The sequence below is a fragment of the Anomaloglossus baeobatrachus genome, chromosome 6, assembly GCF_048569485.1.
Source record: "Anomaloglossus baeobatrachus isolate aAnoBae1 chromosome 6, aAnoBae1.hap1, whole genome shotgun sequence".
In the NCBI taxonomy this organism is placed as follows: domain Eukaryota; kingdom Metazoa; phylum Chordata; class Amphibia; order Anura; family Aromobatidae; genus Anomaloglossus; species Anomaloglossus baeobatrachus.
In genome coordinates this window covers 13,942,059-13,963,092 of record NC_134358.1, presented here as the reverse complement: position 1 = coordinate 13,963,092, position 21,034 = coordinate 13,942,059, and the positions used below count along the sequence as shown (strand labels likewise).

At 51.0% G+C, this 21,034-nt stretch overlaps 1 protein-coding gene across 2 annotated transcripts in view; it reads left to right on the top strand.

Moving 5' to 3' along the window:
- Window positions 1-21,034, top strand: part of MROH1 (maestro heat like repeat family member 1) — a 103,249-nt gene that overhangs the window by 9,514 nt on the left and 72,701 nt on the right. For both annotated transcript variants that reach the window (XM_075352781.1, XM_075352779.1), the window contains exons 3-10: window positions 10,967-11,129; window positions 11,846-11,944; window positions 16,652-16,803; window positions 16,897-17,037; window positions 17,328-17,420; window positions 17,839-17,917; window positions 18,651-18,764; window positions 18,844-18,917. In XM_075352781.1, the coding sequence (XP_075208896.1) occupies window positions 10,967-11,129; window positions 11,846-11,944; window positions 16,652-16,803; window positions 16,897-17,037; window positions 17,328-17,420; window positions 17,839-17,917; window positions 18,651-18,764; window positions 18,844-18,917 (915 nt within the window). The remainder of the gene's footprint in view (window positions 1-10,966; window positions 11,130-11,845; window positions 11,945-16,651; window positions 16,804-16,896; window positions 17,038-17,327; window positions 17,421-17,838; window positions 17,918-18,650; window positions 18,765-18,843; window positions 18,918-21,034) is intronic.

The window sequence follows — 21,034 nt, the reverse complement described above, 5'->3', positions numbered from 1 at the left end:
CCAAAGGGACTCAGAGGACGCAAAGAGTCTCAGATTCGTGGCGGGCTCACGCACGCCCCAAGAAAGCAAATGGAGGAACCGCTTCCAAAGCGGCTACCTCATGACTTCCAGCCCCCCCCCTCCGCATCTCCGGTCGGGGGCAGGCTCTCCCGCTTTTCCGACATTTGGATGTCACAGGTCAAAGACCGGTGGGTGACAAACATTTTGTCTCGCGGGTACAGAATAGAGTTCAGTTCTCGTCCTCCAGCTCGGTTCTTCAGAACCTCCCCACATCCAGACCGAGCAGATGCCCTGCTGCAGGCGGTGGACTCCCTAAGAGCGGAAGGAGTAGTGGTTCCTGTACCGCCTCAGGAACAAGGGCGAGGGTTTTACTCCAATCTCTTTGTGGTTCCAAAAAAAGGACGGCTCGTTCCGTCCTGTTCTGGATCTAAAGCTGCTCAACAAACATGTGCACGCCAGACGGTTCCGGATGGAAACCCTCCGCTCTGTCGTTGCCTCAATGTCTCAAGGAGACTTCCTTGCCTCAATAGACATCAAAGATGCTTATCTCCACGTGCCAATTGCTACAGAACATCAACGTTTTCTACGTTTTGTGATAGGAAACGACCATCTTCAGTTCGTAGCTCTGCCATTCGGTCTGGCGACAGCCCCCCGGGTCTTCACCAAGGTCATGGCGGCGGTGGTAGCAGTCTTGCACTCTCAGGGACACTCGGTGATCCCTTACCTAGACGATCTACTTGTCAAGGCACCCTCTCAAGAGGCATGCCAACTCAGTCTACATGCTACGCTGGAGACTCTACAGACGTTCGGATGGATCATCAACTTTCCAAAGTCGAATCTGTCACCGTCACAGTCGCTAACGTATCTTGGCATGGAGTTTCATACTCGAGCAGCGAGAGTGAAGCTTCCGCTGAACAAGCAGCGGTCCCTACAGACAGGGGTGCAATCCCTCCTTCAAGGCCAGTCGCACCCCTTACGGCGCCTCATGCACTTCCTCGGGAAGATGGTGGCAGCCATGGAAGCAGTTCCCTTTGCGCAGTTTCATCTGCGCCCACTTCAATGGGACATTCTCCGCCAATGGGACGGGAAGTCAACGTCCCTGGACAGGAAAGTCTCTCTTTCCCAGACGGCCAAGGACTCTCTACAATGGTGGCTCCTTCCCACCTCATTGTCTCAGGGAAGATCCTTCCTGCCCCCATCCTGGGCAGTGGTCACGACAGATGCGAGTCTGTCAGGGTGGGGAGCAGTGTTTCTCCACCACAGGGCCCAGGGGACGTGGACTCCGCAGGAGTCCACCCTTCAGATCAATGTTCTGGAAATCAGGGCAGTGTATCTTGCCCTACTGGCCTTCCAACAGTGGCTGGAAGGAAAGCAGATCCGAATCCAGTCGGACAACTCCACAGCGGTGGCATACATCAACCACCAAGGAGGGGCGCGCAGTCGGCAAGCATTCCAAGAAGTCCGGCGCATTCTAATGTGGGTGGAGGACACAGCATCCACCATATCCGCGGTTCACATCCCAGGCGTAGAAAATTGGGAAGCAGACTTCCTCAGTCGCCAGGGCATGGACGCAGGGGAGTGGTCCCTTCACCCGGACGTGTTTCAGGAAATCTGTCGCCGATGGGGAGTGCCGGACGTCGACCTAATGGCGTCCCGGCACAACAACAAGGTCCCGGCATTCATGGCGAGGTCGCGCGATCAAAGAGCTCTGGCGGCAGACGCATTGGTTCAAGATTGGTCGCAGTTCCGGCTCCCATATGTCTTTCCACCTCTGGCACTCTTGCCCAGAGTGTTACGCAAGATCAGATCCGATTGCAGCCGCGTCATACTCGTCGCCCCAGACTGGCCGAGGAGATCGTGGTATCCGGATCTGTGGCATCTCACGGTCGGTCGACCGTGGTCACTGCCAGACCGACCAGACTTACTGTCCCAAGGGCCGTTTTTCCATCAGAATTCTGCGGCCCTGAACCTGACTGTGTGGCCATTGAGTCCTGGATCCTAGCGTCTGCAGGATTATCCCAAGGAGTTGTAGCCACAATGAGACAGGCTAGAAAGTCAACTTCTGCTAAGATCTACCACAGAACGTGGAAGATTTTCTTATCCTGGTGTTCCGCTCAGGGAGTGTCTCCCTGGCCATTTGCATTGCCCACTTTTCTTTCTTTCCTGCAATCGGGGTTAGAAAAGGGCTTGTCGCTCAGCTCCCTTAAAGGGCAAGTATCGGCACTATCCGTGTTTTTTCAGAAGCGTCTAGCACGTCTTCCTAAGGTGCGCACGTTCCTGCAGGGGGTCTGTCATATTGTGCCCCCGTACAAGCGGCCGTTAGATCCATGGGATCTGAACAGGGTTCTAGTTGCTCTCCAGAAGCCGCCTTTCGAGCCTCTGAAGGAAGTTTCCTTTTCTCGCCTGTCACAGAAAGTGGCGTTTCTTGTTGCGATCACATCGCTTCGGCGAGTGTCGGAGCTGGCAGCTCTGTCATCCAAGGCTCCCTTCCTGGTGTTCCACCAGGACAAGGTAGCAGGGCTGTGGAGTCGGTAAGCCAAACCTTCGACTCCGACTCCGACTCCGACTCCTCAAATTCTCTTGCACCGACTCCGACTCCAGCTCCGACTCCGACTCCGGCTCCGACTCCGACTCCTACATATATTGCTTATAGTTAGGTGAAAAATTTATTGTAGTACATGAATATGTGTATGTGAACATCAGACATTTAATAATTTTTATGATACAATAATCAAGATATTTGGATAGAACATAAAATATATTTATTGGAATACAACTTTAGAACACAAAAAACTGTAATAAATTGTAAATAAGTAATACACTATGTAATATACAGTAGATTACATATATATCTTGTGTGTGTATATACACTGTATATATATATATATATATATATATATATATATATATATATATATATTTATTACATATTTACAATTTATTAGTTTTTTGTGTTCTAAAGTTGTATTCCAATAAATATTTTATGTTCTATCCAAATATCTTGATTATTGTATCATAAAAACAATTAAATGTCTGATGTTCACATTGTACTACAATAAATTTTTCACTTAAATATACGCATTATACTAAATGTTATTATTTAGTAAAATATTCAGCACATTCTGCATTGCACTCCTGTCCCCAATTTATTATATATTTTAGGAGTCGGAGTCGGTGCATTTTATACCGACTCCGACTCCGACTCCACCAACATGAGCTCCGACTCCGACTCCGACTCCACGACTCCGACTCCGACTCCACAGCCCTGCAAGGTAGTGCTGCGCCCCATTCCGGAGTTTCTCCCTAAGGTCGTCTCCTCGTTTCATCTTAATCAGGATATATCCTTGCCTTCTTTTTGTCCTCATCCGGTTCACCGGTATGAAAAGGACTTACGTTTGCTGGATCTGGTGAGAGCACTCAGAATCTACATTTCCCGCACGGCGCCCATGCGCCGTTCCGATGCACTTTTTGTCCTTGTCGCTGGTCCGCGCAAGGGGTTGCAGGCTTCTAAAGCCACCCTGGCTCGATGGATCAAAGAACCAATTCTAGAGGCCTACCGTTCTGCGGGGCTTCCGGTTCCTTCAGGGCTAAAAGCCCACTCAACCAGAGCCGTGGGTGCGTCCTGGGCATTACGACACCAGGCTTCGGCTCAACAGGTGTGCCAGGCAGCTACCTGGTCGAGTCTGCACACTTTCACCAAACATTATCAGGTGCATACCTATGCTTCGGCGGATGCCAGCTTAGGTAGAAGAGTCCTGCAGGCGGCAGTGACATCCCCGTAGGGGAGGGCTGTTTTGCAGCTCTAACATGAGGTATCTCTTTACCCACCCAGGGACAGCTTTTGGACGTCCCAATCGTCTGGGTCTCCCAATAGAGCGCTGAAGAAGAAGGGAATTTTGTTACTTACCGTAAATTCCTTTTCTTCTAGCTCTTATTGGGAGACCCAGCACCCGCCCTGTTGTCCTTCGGGATTTTTTTGTTGTTTGCGGGTACACATGTTGTTCATGTTGAACGGTTTTTCAGTTCTCCGACGTTATTCGGAGTTAATTTGTTTAAACCAGTTATTGGCTTCCTCCTTCTTGCTTTGGCACTAAAACTGGAGAACCCGTGATACCACGGGGGGGTATAGCCAGAAGGGGAGGGGCCTTGCACTTTTTAGTGTAGTGCTTTGTGTGGCCTCCGGAGGGCAGTAGCTATACCCCAATCGTCTGGGTCTCCCAATAAGAGCTAGAAGAAAAGGAATTTACGGTAAGTAACAAAATTCCCTTCATTCAAGTTATGTCAGGAAGCCCTCTCCTGGTGTCACCCCCCCCTTTCCTTCACACAACTCCTTCAAGCAGAAAATTTACCACAGGGATAAACGGTTTGTTTAGCAGATAGGTGTCAAAGGAACTGGTCTGTGTTCCACTTAAGCTGGTGTCACACATAACGACGACGACAACGACGTCGCTGCTACGTCACCATTTTCTGTGACGTTGCAGCGACGTCCCGTCGCTGTCGCTGTGTGTGACATCCAGCAACGACCTGGCCCCTGCTGTGAGGTCGCCGGTCGTTGCTGAATGTCCAGCTTCATTTTTTGGTCGTCACTCTCCCGCTGTGACACACACATCGCTGTGTGTGACAGCGAGAGAGCGACGAAATGAAGCGATCAGGAGCCGGCACTGGCAGCTGCGGTAAGCTGTAACCAGCGTAAACATCGGGTAACCAAGGGAAGACCTTTCCCTGGTTACCCGATGTTTACGCTGGTTACCAGCCTCCGCTCTTGCTGCCAGCGCCGGCTCCTGCACTGTGACATGTGGCTGCAGTATGCATCGGGTAATTAACCCGATGCATACTATAGCAAGGAGAGCAAGGAGCCAGCGCTAAGCAGTGTGCGCGGCTCCCTGCTCTCTGAACTGTGACATGTAGCTGCAGCACACATCGGGTTAATTAACCCGATGTGTGCTGCAGGAGAGCAAGGAGCCAGCGCTAAGCGCGGCTCCCTGCTCTCTGAACTGTGACATGTAGCTGCAGCACACATCGGGTTAATTAACCCGATGTGTGCTGCAGGAGAGCAAGGAGCCAGCGCTAAGCGCGGCTCCCTGCTCTCTGCACATGTAGCACAGCGACCTTATGATCGCTGCTTCTGCTGTGTTTGACAGCTAAGCAGCGATCATAACAGCGACTTACAAGGTCGCTGTTACGTCACCGAAAATGGTGACGTAACAGCGACGTCGTTGTCGCTGTCGTTTAGTGTGACACCAGCTTTACACCTCCATGGCCATCTCCTGTGATATGGAGATTAGATGATGTGGGAACAATGGACACAGGATGACTCCCTGCCGTGACCCTGTGGTAGGGGCTGCTATCTAATTAGCAAGCTTGGAAGTATCCAGACAGAACGACTCCAGGAAAATATGGTTCATATCTCGCAAGCCATATTTCCGATAAATATGGCAACCATAAAAATGGTGTCTCTGCATGCGGACGATGCTGGCACACCTTTTTTATGGGAGTAGGACATTGGGAAGTACCCCAGGCGTGATATCAGCCAATGGGGAACTAGTAGACAAGTCACGAGTCCTCTCGTTCTGTAGCTAAATTCATAACTGTCACAATGAGAGCGTTGGCATCCGCCTACGACGCTCCCAGGCAAAGTTATGGCCCATATTCCATGTTGTGGATATTGTCCATAACTCCAGCCAGGGGTGGAGCAGTGCTCCCTCTGAGGTCACTAAGGTAGGAGGGGACCTGGATTTGCCCAGGTTGATAACCCTACTTCGGCCATTTTCCAGTGTTCTTTCGCCGGGGGTCACGTGTAGGAAACATCTGTGGGAAAGATCCTAGAAACCTGGTCTACAGCGCCCCCCTGTGGCCAGACGCACAAGGTAACTGCTGGAACTGTGTATGCCTGTTTGTAACCCATGCTTTGATTGTAACTGTACTCTGACATATGTATATTCTGTAGATCTCCTATTGTATATATTGTAGTTTCTAGTGTGCTTTAGGCTGATTAAATTATATAATTAATCTTGGGCTGTTCTGTTATCTCGATCTTGAATCCCACGTCTGTGTGTTCGGCTAATAGTTACCGTGAAGCGGTTGGTGGCAGCGAGTTGTGCCAAGGATTATTGTGGGGAGGCCAGTGAGATTCGGGGAGGTTTTATATATTCCGCCCGCGGAGGTCGGGGGAATATATACCCTACTCTCACCGGGGACCCTTCAATAATCGGCATAAGTAGTATAGCGGCCTCCTTGCTTATTGTCGGGCAATTCCATAATTGGCCTGACTATAAGAGGGGCGCTAGAGAGCGCGTCACGTGCTCTGTCTGTCGGTCGGGAGGTATAAAGGAGGGGTGACCCCCACTTGTTACCCCCCGATTGTGACGTACTGGTAGCCAGCGCGGGGGATTTCTGAGTGACCCCCCCGGTGGTTCGTGACAGTGTATACTGGTCAGCTCTCTTCTCTACGTTCCCAGTGTTGGTGTATACTAGTCAGGTCTCTTCTCCACGTTCCCAGTGTTGGTGTATACTGGTCAGGTCTCTTCTCTACGTTCCCAGTGTTGGTGTATACTGGTCAGGTCTCTTCTCCACGTTCACAGTGTTGGTGTATACTGGTCAGGTCTCTTCTCCATGTTCCCAGTGTTGGTGTATACTGGTCAGGTCTCTTCTCCATATTCCCAGTATTGGTGTATACTGGTCAGGTCTCTTCTCCACGTTCCCAGTGTTGGTGTATACTGGTCAGGTCTCTTCTCCACGTTCCCAGTGTTGGTGTATACTGGTCAGGTCTCTTCTCCACGTTCCCAGTGTTAGTGTATACTGGTCAGGTCTCTTCTGCATGTTCCCAGTGTTGGTGTATACTGGTCAGGTCTCTTCTCCACGTTCCCAGTGTTGGTGTATACTGGTCAGGTCTCTTCTCCATGTTCCCAGTGTTGGTGTAGACTGGTCAGGTCTCTTCTCCACGTTCCCAGTGTTGGTGTATACTGGTCAGATTCTTCTCCATGTTCCCAGTGTTGGTGTATACTGGTCAGATTCTTCTCCATGTTCCCAGTGTTGGTGTATACTGGTCAGGTCTCTTCTCCTCATTCCCAGTGTTGGTGTATACTGGTCAGGTCTCTTCTCCACGTTCCCAGTGTTGGTGTATACTGGTCAGGTCTCTTCTCCACGTTCCCAGTGTTGGTGTATACTGGTCAGGTCTCTTCTCCTCGTTCCCAGTGTTTGTGTATACTGGTCAGGTCTCTTCTCCTCGTTCCCAGTGTTTGTGTATACTGGTCAGGTCTCTTCTCCATGTTCCCAGTGTTGGTGTATACTGGTCAGGTCTCTTCTCCACGTTCCCAGTGTCGGTGTATACTGGTCAGGTCTCTTCTCCATGTTCCCAGTGTTGGTGTATACTGGTCAGGTCTCTTCTCCACGTTCCCAGTGTTGGTGTATACTGGTCAGGTCTCTACACCACGTTCCCAGTGTTGGTGTACACTGGTCAGGTCTCTTCTCTATGGTCCCAGTGTTGGTGTACACTGGTCAGGTCTCTTCTCCACGTTCCCAGTGTTGGTGTATACTGGTCAGGTCTCTTCTCTGGCCCCAGTGTTGGTGTATACTGGTCAGGTCTCTTCTCCACGTTCTCAGTGTTTGGTGTATACTGGTCAGGTCTCTTCTCCACGTTCCCAGTGTTGGTGTATACTGGTCAGGTTTCTTCTCCAGGTTCCCAGTGTTGGTGTATACTGGGCAGGTCTCTTGGGCATGTATACAGCTTCTTCTTCACCCACAAGTGTTGGATTGGGTTGATGTCTGAGGACAGTCCAGCTCCTCTACTTCTTTGTCATTGATCCATGTCTTTTCCAATCTCGACGTATGCTTCGGGTAGTTGTTCTGCTGGAACACTGTCGTCCTTTTTGTTCTCATAGTATCGAGTGTATGAAGTAACTCTTCTTGTAGGACGCTCACATCTATCTCAGCATTGCGACCACCAGCCATCCTGGTCAAGTGTCCAACGCCTTTGGTGACTCAATCCCATATCTTCAGGCTTCCTCCACAGAACTTGACCTTTCCTCCAACTTCTCAATCCGTTCTTCCCTTTTCCCCTTGTTTCTTCCCATTCCCCCCCCATTAGAGCCGTCTATTGACTTTCTTCTCATCACTCCCGATCTTCCGTTTCTTATCTTCCACTTCTTGTTCTTTTGTCTTAATCTGGAGCCGACGCTTCTTATGACAATATTAAAGTTGAGGCTTCTTCACCTTTTTTCGGCTCACCATTCCAGACTTGTGTAACGCGCGTCGCTCGGTGCTTGTATGGACGTCTGTGATGTCACTATTATGGAGCAGACGAGCCGCCCCCACTGCTGGGTGCCACCAGAACTGATAGACCTTGGGATGAGCGACTTGGTGACTCTGGTATTTTCCTGGACGTCAACTCTTGGCTGGTTAATGGACGGGCGGACTTCATTTCTTATTTTTCCATCTGTCATGGCCTCACATGAGGTAGTTTGGCAGTTTTCTTGGACGACAGACCGCTATCGATGAGCTGGATGATGCAGTGTTTCTTTTCTTGGGAAATTTTCTTCATGGCGGCTCCTCGATTCCAACCAGTGACCTTTCACTTGCGAATCAACCTAATAACACTGAGCTATTGGGGAATGTGAGAACAGGTTGTAATATGTAGTATATGGGAAGGAAAAGGAGCAAAACAGTAACAATGCAGTGACTAGAATCTGCAGAACTCATCATCTGCTGGATACATCTCACATTTATGTATGAGAAGCCGAGATGATTGTCTATAAAATGAAGTCGTCTCACGCTCAGAGCTGTTGTGAATACATTTGAATTAGATTCCAGTTTGGGGCTCCCTCTTGTGGTTAGTGCTGGTAGGGAAGTTGGCTTGCAGAATAGAAACCAGATAGCTGGGGAAGATTGGCAATCAGGGTGTTCTGACTTGGCTGATATAACTGAGTAGTGTTCTCTTGTTCCTTGCTGGTGCTCAATGTATCTCCTGTGTGCTAAGGACATTCTTAAACCAGCCCTTTTCTCTGTGTCTACCAGAACTCCTCTCAGATAAGTTGGTCTTTGTACCTCTGCTTTGTCCCTGCTGGGAGTATCTGTGTACCTTGCTCCATGTTCTGTTATGTATTGTGTTTTGTCATGCTTGGTACAAAATTCAGTCCCTCCTCTATATCAGTGTTTTTCTTGGACCCAAGTAACACTAGAGTACTGATATAATGGGGGAGAGCGTGTGTAGGTTCAGTATTTTTCCATATCGGGCGTGCTGGTATTGTCAAGCGAGGCATTTGGGTAAAGATAGCTAATGGTATCTTCGTTTGGGATAATCAGAGGCCGGTGCCGTATTAGCTATATATCAGTGCCGATATTAATGAATCAGACAATGATTACACAAGACATGTTCTCTGTGCTCAGGCTTGCGTCTGAAACTCGTATATTCGATAGATCCAATTATACAGTATGAATCAATAACCTTGAAGCCAGAACACAGAACTTAGGGAGGATTCCACTCCCCAATTTCTCCCAGCAGGTTATGAAACACATCTCTGTTATACATTCTTTCTGTGTGAACATTACTGATAAGACTTTGCAGTTTCACATTCTGGCTTCATTATCTTTTGGTTAACCCCTTCATGACTATACAGCTTAGAATTATATTATGGGTCTATGCGATTGCTACCTAGACAGATTATTATGCAACTACATCTACATTTTGATTATTTACATACACAGATATTCTTATTACGTTTGAACAAACAAGCTACTGCTCAGGCGACCTCCACAGTATTTACTAGGGTTTTTACGGCTGCAGTCAGTGCTCTTTCCTATACAGATAGTTCGGGCCTCATCTTTGCTGAATCTGTTCTCTAGCTATGTATTGTGTTTTCTTATATCGCTGTTGTCTTTACATGTGGGGGGCTATCTATATCTTTGGGGACCACTCCGAGGCAGGTTAGCTTTTCTAATATTTCTCTCTGTAAGAATATTTAGTTCTCTGGCTGTGTCGAGGCGTCAAGGTCATCGTAGGCTCGTCCCATGGCTACTTCTAGTTATGGGTCAGTATTAGGTCTGCAGTCCGTTAAGGTTCCAGCCACTCTGGTTATTTTTTGGGGTTTCCGAGTTTTTGTCCTCTCCCTCCTCCCTCCTCCCTCCCTCCCATGCCTCTGTGCTTGCTGTATTCCTAGGTGGATGATTGCATGGAGGCCCAGCTCCTCAGTCAAGGAGAATCTTTTTCCTTGGGGTTTGTGTGATTCTCTTCGGTTTTCTCCTCCTGTTTCTTTTAGGATTTGGGGGGGGTTCACTTTGTTGTTCTTCTGGGTTTCGTACATTTTCCTCAGTCTCACCGCTTGGTCAGTTTGAACACGTCTTTAGCCCGGGGTCTCGCCCTCTGCCGCTCTGCACTTCTTCTGTTATGTTTGTTGGTGTTTTTGTGTTCCACTTGGTTTATAGCTTAGTGAGGTTAAGGACACTCGGGGATCAGTTGTCGACATGTTGGGGCGCCAATGCGTTATCTTCAGATGCCAACCTCCGCTGTCAGGCAAAGACATATCTGTGTCAGGTTTAGGATGGTGCCGAGTCTGTTTAGGGTCCAGTGGATACATCTCCCCTGGTTTGTTCATCCCTGTGAGAGGGAAAGGGCTCAGTCATAGCTGTGTGTGTGTGTGTGTGTGTGTGTGTTATATACCTGTGTGTGTTATATACGTGCAGTGTGTGTTATATACGTGCAGTGTGTGTGTGTGTGTGTTACATACGTGCAGTGTGTGCGTGCGTGTTACATACGTGCAGTGTGTGCGTGCGTGTTACATACGTGCAGTGTGTGCGTGCGTGTTACATACGTGCAGTGTGTGCGTGCGTGTTACATACGTGCAGTGTGTGCGTGCGTGTTACATACGTGCAGTGTGTGCTCCATGATGCCTCCTTCCCCTTCTCCTGCAGACACTGTGTTCGGCGCCCGTCTCCGGCCCCCGGGTTCTTCTGATCTTTCTGTCTCCCGCAGGACGTGGTCTTTGAGTGGCAGCAGGCGGCCAGTAACGTCCTCGTTGCCGTCGGGAGACGTTTCATCAACTCTGTCATGGAGGAAATTCTGCTCAAGTTCCAGCCGGGGATTCTCCCACATTTCTTCGTCATGCAGACGCTCGCCAACCTCTCCCTGGCGAATGGTATGTTCCACAGCCCCCTATATACCCATGTGTACAATGGGGGGACGTATATACACAGCGCTGGGCAGAAGTCTCAAGCAGGGGTGGAATAAACCTTGCAGAGTCAGAATCTTTAGACAAAGAAGGTTTAACACTGTATGCTGAGGGCGGGGACGAGGGGCAGGCGCCGTGGGCGGGGGTGGATGCGAGGGGCGGGCGCCAAGGGGCATAAGCGAGGGGCAAGGGCGTAGGCGAGGGGTGGGTGCCGCGGGCGTAGGCGAGGGGCGGGCGCCGAGGGCGTAGGCGAGGGGCGGACGCCGAAAAACAGAGCATGGAGGAGACTGGCGTTACCGTATAATGAGGGGATTTCTCTTTTCTTCGTCACTTTGGATGTTGGTAATTGAGAACAATAAACTATTAACCCTTCTGTGGCTGAAGCTTCTGATGCTGCAGTTTATTCTGCACCTGCCTAAGACTTCTGGCAAGCGCTGTACATGTGAGGCACCCAGTGAATGGTAATAATGGGTGCAGATCTGTCCTGTGACGCTCTTCTGCTGGGCCCTCTGCTGTGTGACCCCCGTTTTTTTTTTTTTTTTTTTTTTTTTTTTTTTTTTTTTATACGTATGTACTTGTGCTGTGTGTGCTGATCCCTGGGGCCCTCTGCTGTGTGACTCCCAGGGCCCTTTGCTCGTCCCCTCACTCATGCTGTGTGTTGACTCTTGCTCTTCTCTCCTCAGTATTCGGGATGGTGCCGTTCCTGAACTCCATCCTGGGCACGATGCTCCCAATGCTGGGGATGGTGAAGCAGGACCCCATGAAGGCCGTCTTCTGTGTTTGTGAGTGACACATGGGGGTGACATTTGGTATTCACTAGATATACAGGCGCCTCAGATCCTGCATTGGTGCGTGTATGTGAGGAATATGGCATTCAGACACATCCTGAACTGTATCCGGTGGTCACCAACATAGGAATTCGATACCAAGATCTGCGAACAATTGCCAGGTGACAAGTTAATTATAGCAGAGAAGCAGGCCTGACCAGAGCAGACCCTCTGGTGACAAAAGTAATTTAGCTAGGGAAGTGGGCGGGCGACTGCTGGCCTCAGGAAAGCTTCAAAGGCATTTTGCAGGCAGCCAGGCTTGGAGGAAAAACTTACAATATTGGGGAGTGCATAGCTCCCACAAATAGGCAGGCCTATTCTCAGCCTTAGTGCAGCGAGACGCACATTACTCGTAATTTTCTTTAATAGTGTGATGTTCGTATCAGCCCATAATTTAATAACTAGGCAAGGGAAGACAATAGACCCATCATGTTTCCTAGTTAAGGATAGATAAAATTGTGACTGGAAATATGATGATACTGTCTTCCGCGTGGGACACTCGGAGGCGGAGATATGGGAAAAACTGCCAATTCATAATTTTCTGGATCCTCGAAGCCCATCTCATGTCCAACCCAGTTATAGGTCACTAGGTGGGCGGTATGTGGGAGATACATGGGTTCATAAATATCACAGCGGACGTTTTGAAGGTCGTTCTCCTCTGAGGTCACGTCCAGTAATGTGTGGGGAGTCCCAAGGAAATCGGTGGCTCCACAGCGACTCCCCTGTGCCGAGCCAGCACCGGGCAAAGCAACAAAGAAAAGGTATCTGATCCAGCTGTATATCCGCTTGCAGCTAACTCTTAAGGCCCTGTCACACACAGAGAGAAATCTTTGGCAGATCTGTGGTTGCAGTGAAATCATGGACATATTGTTCCATTTGTACACAGCCACAAACCTGCCACTGATTGTCCACAATTTCACTGCAACCACAGATCTGCCGCAGATTTCTCTCTGTGTGTGACAGGGCCTTTATTTGTATCTGTATCTCTGACCATACTGTCAGGAAATTCATCCTGTATATAGTGTATTTCTCGTGTACCCTTAAGGCGATTAAATATATAATTTAATCCTGGGCTATTCTTTTATCTCGATCCATGAACCCCATGTCTGTGAGTTTGCCTTAGTGTTACAGGCTACCTGGGCTGGTTTCTGGCTCGATACAATCCTGCTAACGGACCAGGCCTATATGTAACGAGGAACTGGAGTGGCTGATCCCTGTTTCACTGGGGCTAGTGAAAAGGGTCTGTCGGCCTGTCGGGGTTGTGAGCGAGTGGGGTGGCATGCCCGAGATTGCGTGACCTGCTGTCTCCCTCCCTGTGCCCGCGTGGACAGGAGGTGGCAGTGTAACCCTGCGCCACGTGGACATTACGTACCCCTTGGGTGCGGAGCGTCATGTGTTGGCGAAAGCGACGAGGACGTATCGCGTTGCTCCGACGTATTAAAGACGTCAGGGTGGCGCTGTGTTGTTGTCAGATTGGCGAACAGTGGTGGGGCGTCTGTGTGACTCTCCTTTTTCTTTTTCTTTTTCTCTCTCTTTTTCTTTTTTCTTTCTTTTTCTTTTTCTTTCTCTCTTTTTCTTCTCTCTTTTTCTTTCTCTCTTTTTCTTTCTCTCTTTTCTTCTCTCTTTCTTTCTCTCTTTTTCTTTCTTCTTTTTCTTTCTCTCTTTTTCTTTCTCTCTTTTTCTTTCTCGTCTTTTTCTTTCTCTCTTTTTCTTTCTCTCTTTTTCTTTCTCTCTTTTTCTTTCTCTCTTTTCTTTCTCTCTTTTTCTCTCTCTCTTTTTCTCTCTCTCTCTTTCTCTCTCTCTTCTTTTCTCTCTCTCTTTTTCTCTTCTCTCTCTTTTTCTCCTCTCTCTCTTTTTCTCTCCTCTCTCTTTTTCTCTCTCTCTCTTTTTCTCTCTCTCTCTTTTTTCTCTCTCTCTCTTTTTCTCTCTCTCTTTTTCTCTCTCTCTTTTTCTCTCTCTCTTTTTCTCTCTCTCTTTTTCTCTCTCTCTTTTTTCTCTCTCTCTTTTTTCTCTCTCTCTTTTTCTCTCTCCTCTTTTTCTCTCTCTCTTTTTCTCTCTCTCTTTTTTCTCTCTCTCTTTTCTCTCTCTCTTTTTCTCTCTCTCTTTTTCTCTCTCTTTTTTCTCTCTCTCTTTTTCTCTCTCTCTTTTTCTCTCTCTCTCTTTTTCTCTCTCTCTTTTTCTCTCTCTCTTTTTCTCTCTCTCTTTTTCTCTCTCTCTCTTTCTCTCTCTTTTTCGCTCCATCACAGTGTACATGGAGGTGATCAGTGCAGGGCTCTCTGGGGGGAGCGGGTGGACTGACTCTCACTTCCCTTTTTGCATTCGAGCTGTGCACCGGTGACTGAGGAAAGCGAGCGGTGCCACATGAGTGCTTCTTTTATAATTCGAGAAAGGTCCATGATCTTTACCCGCCAAGGTCACAGGGACAACGGCACAAACTGGGTGCAGCAGACGGGTAATAAAGGAGGTAACACAGGTGCAAAAATACTGATGAGCCCTCTCCGCCTCGCCGTGCACAGTGTCCAGTGTCAGGATTGCCCAGAGATGAGGCTTGTGTAGGGCGCTGGTCACACACGTGTGGTGCACAGTGTCCAGCTAACGGCCCATTACCCGCAATCATCTGTAATGGTCTGATGGTGCCGGGCAGCTGGATAGTGTGCACCGCACGTGTGTGACCAGCGCCCTATACAAGCCTCATATTAGAGCAATCCTGACACTGGACACTGTGCACGGCGAGGCGGAGAGGCCTCATCGGTATGATGTCGCCTGTGTTACCTCTATTAGTACCCGTCTGCTGCGCGCTGTCTGTGCCTTTGTTCCTGTGACCTCGGCTGGTGAATGGCATTATGGCTTTGCTGCTAAGTTTATAATTTCATTATTTGGGAATTTGTACAGAGTTTCTTTTATTTTTTGCTTTTTTTATTTTGTACGAGTGATTCTGACGTTATTGTGGAGTGCCCGGGTTCACTGGTCATGTTGGTAGTCAATCGCCCACAAACCTCCCACCTGCTGGCATCCCTGATTAGGAGGAAGCCATGATCCAGGAGAAGCAGCCGTGGTGGAAAGAGATGATTGTACACCTTGTAAGAGAAGATCTGCAGCTGTACATGAGCCCCGCCGGCCGGTCCATGCCACAAACCTTTTCTTCTCGTTTGTAGCGCCAGTAGGTCCATGCTGCTCCACCACTTCTACTGACTCCCCCTCCGGCTTGTGCGTAATTCTTGCTCGTCCTGCCGTCCAGTCTGCACCGCAGCACTTCTCCTGGTTCACCGCACCGGCAGGTCCATGCTGCACCACTTTTTCTTCTGACTTGCTCCGCTGGCCGGTCATGTCACAACACTTTTTCTTGCTCCCCCTGCCCGCAGGTCCGCACCACTTCTTCTGAATCGTTCCACCGGCCAGTGCATGCAGCAACACTTCTTCTGGCTCGCTCCGCCGGCAATCTTTGCCGTATTTACAATATGCAGGTAGCTCAGTGGCCTCTCACCATGGGATGATGACCGGTCTTATGTTATTTGAGTTTTCTGTGATGTTTTGTTCTCATGCTGGATGCATATATTTTCCTCCAGGGACCCTGCCTCGCTGTCCGCCCCCCAGCTGCGCCCCTTACTTCTGATATTTCCTTTTGATAGTGAAACCTATAAAGCGGCTCCTGAGTCTGTGCGATTTCTCGGGTCCCGCCCTCCGCCGCCCAGCCCGCTGCCGCCCTCCGCTGCCGCCCTCTGCCGCCCAGCCCGCTGCTGCCCTCCGCTGCCGCCCTCCGCTGCCGCCCTCTGCCGCCCAGCCCGCTGCCGCCCTCCGCTGCCGCCCTCCGCTGCTGCCCTCCGCTGCCGCCCTCCTCTGCCGCCCACACACACCACCTTCAATAAAAAAATATTTAAAAAATTGGTTCAAAGCTCAAAGTGGCAGCAAAAAAATCTCAATCTGAAAAAACCGTCCCCTCAGAGCTGTTCTTGTAGTACGATGAAAGACTGATTTATTTTTAATAAAGTCACTGATTTCTGTGAACTCCGGAGGACGGCCCCGACACATACAGCAGCTCCCAAGAAGCAACAAAGCGCCTCGTAGGACGCTCCCGAAACATAGAAAATCCTGCAACACGACAAGGAAAGACCCAAATGACGCCGAGGGCTTAAAGGGGTTTTCTATAAAAGCACCACGCCAGCGAACTTTTTTTTTTTCCTTTAATTCCAGCCAGTCCTGCCCTTGTTCCGTCCGGGCCTTATCCTCTCCTCGCCCCGTCCGGGCCTTATCCTCTCCTCGCCCCGTCCGGGCCTTATCCTCTCCTCGCCCCGTCCGGGCCTCGCCTTGCCTCGCCCCGTCCGGGCCTCGCCTCGTCCTGTCCTGGCCTCATCCCATCCTGGCTTCATCGGGGCCTCGTCCCGTCCTGTCCTGGCTTTGTTACAATGATGTATAACGTTGTGGGCGCTCCGTGTATGGCAGCATCGGTGCCAGGGGAGCTCCATGTATGGCGGCGGGCTGGGGGAGGCTCTGTGTATCTTAGCAGAGAGGCTCCTTGTATGGGGGGGGAAAGGCTGCATGTATGTGAGCGGGGTGGGCTTTGTATGGGGGTGTAAGGACTCCGTATATGGCTGGATCTGAGGGGCCGCTGTTATTGGTGGGCCGGTGGTTTGTGTGGCCGCTGACGCTCTTTTCTTATCTCAGCTCTGCAGCATTTCTGTGAGAGCATTCTGGAATATCTTGCTAATCTGGATAAGGCCCCGGACCCCACAGTGAGGAAGGCGACCTTCTCCGGCGACCTCTACAGCGCCCATGACGTCCTGTTCAATAACTGGCTGCAGAACCGCGAGTCCAAGGTGAGCGAGCGCAGGACAAGAGCTCTGCTGCCCCTCCACCTCACCCAGGAACTGCTCCATTGTCCCTGTAACTGACTGTGTCGCCCCCTGCAGGTCAGGCTCGCTGTGGTGGAGGCTCTTGGTCCAATGAGTCACTTACTTCCCAATGAGAAGCTGGAGGAACAGCTCGCCCGCCTCCTCCCGGGCATCCTGTCCCTCTATAAGAAGAGTGTGGAGCCTTACTATGTGACCAAGGTGAGAGCATGCTTCACTCGCCCCCTACCCCCCCAGCTCCCCTGTCCTTCTTTCCTCTTACCGGCTCCTATCCTCTGACCCCTCTTTCTTTCCGGCTCCTATCCTCTGACCCCTCTTTCTTTCCGGCTCCTATCCTCTGACCCCTCTTTCTTTCCGGCTCCTATCCTCTGACCCCTCTTTCTTTCCGGCTCCTATCCTCTGACCCCTCTTTTTCTTTCCGGCTCCTCCCTCCCGTGCTCTCCCTGTTTTGTCTTTCCTCTGATGTTTCCCATTTTTTTTTTCCCCTTCAGAGCCTGTGTCAGATCCTGGAGAGTGCGGTGTGTAATGAGAGTCGTACCCTGGAGCCTCAGATAGACTCTGTGCTGTCCGTGCTGCACTCCCAGGTGAGGAGACGGCCGCTCTGTGCTGTACAGACCAGGTCTATGATTATGGTGGGTAAGTGGTGCTGCAACGTAGTCAGCAGGAGCACGATGAGCGGCCACCATTAATCTGTCTGGCCCACTGGGACACCTCCCGGCTACCTGTGGCCCTCCTCTGGGGCGCTTCTCCTCTGCGGGGGCCCTCAGCCGCCTGTGGCCCTCCTCTAGGGGCCTTCTCCTCTAGGGGCCCCATTGATTGCCTGCGGCCCTCCTCTGTGGCACCCCTGGCTGCTCGAGACCTTCTGCGTTGTTGAAATATCCTAGGGAGGTGATACTGATACAATGCCTCGGAGTGTGGCGGAGGACACTCTGGGGCACAGGGCGGCATCATGTGCTGCGTATGTGGCGCTCTGTATCGCTGACTCCTCCTTGTTGTCTGCAGATCTGCTCCTCCACAGACTCGCCCTCACACATGCTGGTGAGGAATAGGAACGAGGTTCTGCGCTGCTTCACGGTTCTCGGTAAGCGGAGGGGATCTTCTGGATTTGTGGGGTGGAGGACTCTTGTTTTATCACATTGGGATTTCATTGACCCTTCATAAAAGGGACAGTCCTAATAAAATATTGTCCTCATAAAGGTGACTCGGGTCAGTAGTGGGGGCTCTGCTTCCTCTGGTGACTCGGGTCAGTAGTGGGGGCTCGGCTGCCTCTGGTGACTCGGGTCAGTAGTGGGGGCTCGGCTTCCTCTGGTGACTTGGGTCAGTAGTGGGGGGGCTCGGCTGCCTCTGGTGACTCGGGTCAGTAGTGGGGGCTCGGCTGCCTCTGGTGACTCGGGTCAGTAGTGGGGGCTCGGCTGCCTCTGGTGACTCGGGTCAGTAGTGAGGGGGCTCGGCTGCCTCTGGTGACTCGGGTCAGTAGTGGGGGCTCGGCTGCCTCTGGTGACTCGGGTCAGTAGTGGGGGCTCGGCTGCCTCTGGTGACTCGGGTCAGTAGTGGGGGCTCGGCTTCCTCTGGTGACTCGGGTCAGTAGTGGGGGCTCGGCTGCCTCTGGTGACTCGGGTCAGTAGTGGGGGCTCGGCTTCCTCTGGTGACTCGGGTCAGTAGTGGGGGCTCGGCTGCTTCTGGTGACTCTGGTCAGTAGTGGGGGCTCCCTACTATGTGCGTAGTGGATCCTGGTTAGCGGGGCATGGCAGGCGATAAGTAGGGATCGGCATTGGTGGGAGCCTCATTGTAACCTCTGTCTCTCCGTCCCACAGCCGCCTCATTCCCCGATAACCTCCTGTCGTTTCTGCTCCCCAAATTGGAGACCAGTAACCCCAAAGTGCGTGTGGGGACCCTGATAATTCTGAAGCAGGTCATTAACTCTGCAGGTAAGCGGGGCCCGGGGCCACATCTTCTCGTCTTCTCATGATGCTTTTCTCTTATTTTGTTACTTCTCTCTGATTTCAGCTTCTCTGATGGAAGTGAAGAAACCGCTGATCCTGACTGCGGTCAGAGGGTCCCTGCAGGACGGAAGCAACCAGGTCAGTGTCCCAACGTCCACGACCACCCTGCTGCCCACCAGGGACCTTCATGGTTCTCCCCTCTTGGTTGTCTGGTTGGCGCATTATGGTCCACCCCTCATCTTCCGAGTGGGCTCACCATGGTCATCCGCTTTGTCCGGCTTGTCTGTACTTCAGGGTCCTCTTGTATGTCCAGGGTCCTCCCCTCAGTCCGGCTTGTCTCTCCCCGGGGGTCCTCCCCTCTGTCAGTTTTGTCTGTGGTGCTTCTGGAGTCCTCTGCTCTATGGGGTCTTCTGCTATGTCCAGGGGTCGCTGCGGTGTCTGGGGGTTGAACAGTGTCTACAAACACCAGTCCTCTGCAGCATCGATTGTGGAGACGCATGGGTCAGAGGATGACCTCGTCTACTGGCCTGGCTGTCTTCCGAAAGACCGCACGGACCGAGCTCATCCCACTGGACACTCTCACTCCTTCCCCTCTCAGACAACACGGGGTGAGGGAACCACACATTGGTAAGAGTATTGGTTCAGCAGGTAAAGAAGGGAATTTTGTTACTTACCGTAAATTCCTTTTCTTCTAGCTCCTATTGGGAGACCCAGACGATTGGGTGTATAGCTACTGCCTCCGGAGGCCACACAAAGCATTACACTAAAAAGTGTAAGGCCCCTCCCCTTCTGGCTATACACCCCCAGTGGGATCACTGGCTCACCAGTTTTAGTGCAAAAGCAAGAAGGAGGAAAGCCAATAACTGGTTTAAACAAATTCACTCCGAAGTAACGTCGGAGAACTGAAAACCATTCAACATGAACAACATGTGTACCCGAAAAACAACCAAAAATCCCGAAGGACAACAGGGCGGGTGCTGGGTCTCCCAATAGGAGCTAGAAGAAAAGGAATTTACAGTAAGTAACAAAATTCCCTTCTTCTTCGGCGCTCCATTGGGAGACCCAGACGATTGGGACGTCCAAAAGCTGTCCCTGGGTGGGTAAAGAATACCTCAAGTTAGAGCTGCGAAGACAGCCCTCCCCTACGGGGAGGCAACTGCCGCCTGCAGGACTCTTCTACCTAGGCTGGCGTCCGCCGAAGCATAGGTATGCACCTGATAATGTTTGGTGAAAGTGTGCAGACTCGACCAGGTAGCTGCCTGGCACACCTGTTGAGCCGTAGCCTGGTGACGCAATGCCCAGGACGCACCCACGGCTCTGGTAGAATGGGCCTTCAGCCCTGATGGAACCGGAAGCCCAGCAGAACGGTAGGCTTCAAGAATTGGTTCTTTGATCCATCGAGCCAGGGTGGCCTTAGAAGCCTGCGACCCCTTGCGCTTACCAGCGACAAGGACAAAGAGTGCATCCGAACGGCGCAGGGGCGCCGTGCGGGAAATGTAGATTCTGAGTGCTCTCACCAGATCTAACAAATGTAAATCCTTCTCATACCGATGAACTGCATGAGGACAAAAAGAAGGCAAAGAGATATCCTGATTAAGATGAAAAGAGGATACCACCTTCGGGAGAAACTCCTGAATGGGGCGCAGCACTACCTTGTCCTGGTGGAAGACCAGGAAGGGAGCCTTGGATGACAGCGCTGCTAGCTCAGACACTCTCCGAAGAGATGTGATCGCTACCAGAAAAGCCACTTTCTGTGATAGTCTAGAAAGTGAAACCTCCCTCAGAGGCTCGAAGGGCGGCTTCTGGAGGGCAACTAGCACCTTGTTCAGATCCCATGGATCTAACGGTCGCTTGTACGGGGGTACGATATGACAAACCCCCTGCAGGAACGTGCGCACCTTAGAAAGACGTGCTAGACGCTTCTGAAAAAAGACGGATAGCGCCGAAACTTGCCCTTTAAGGGAGCCGAGCGACAGACCTTTTTCTAACCCAGATTGCAGGAAAGACAGAAAGGTAGGCAATGCAAATGGCCAGGGAGAGACTCCCTGAGCAGAGCACCAGGATAAGAATATCCTCCACGTTCTGTGGTAGATCTTAGCGGACGTGGGCTTCCTAGCCTGTCTCATGGTGGCAACGACCCCTTGGGACAATCCTGAAGACGCTAGGATCCAGGACTCAATGGCCACACAGTCAGGTTCAGGGCCGCAGAATTCCGATGGAAAAACGGCCCTTGGGACAGTAAGTCTGGTCGGTCT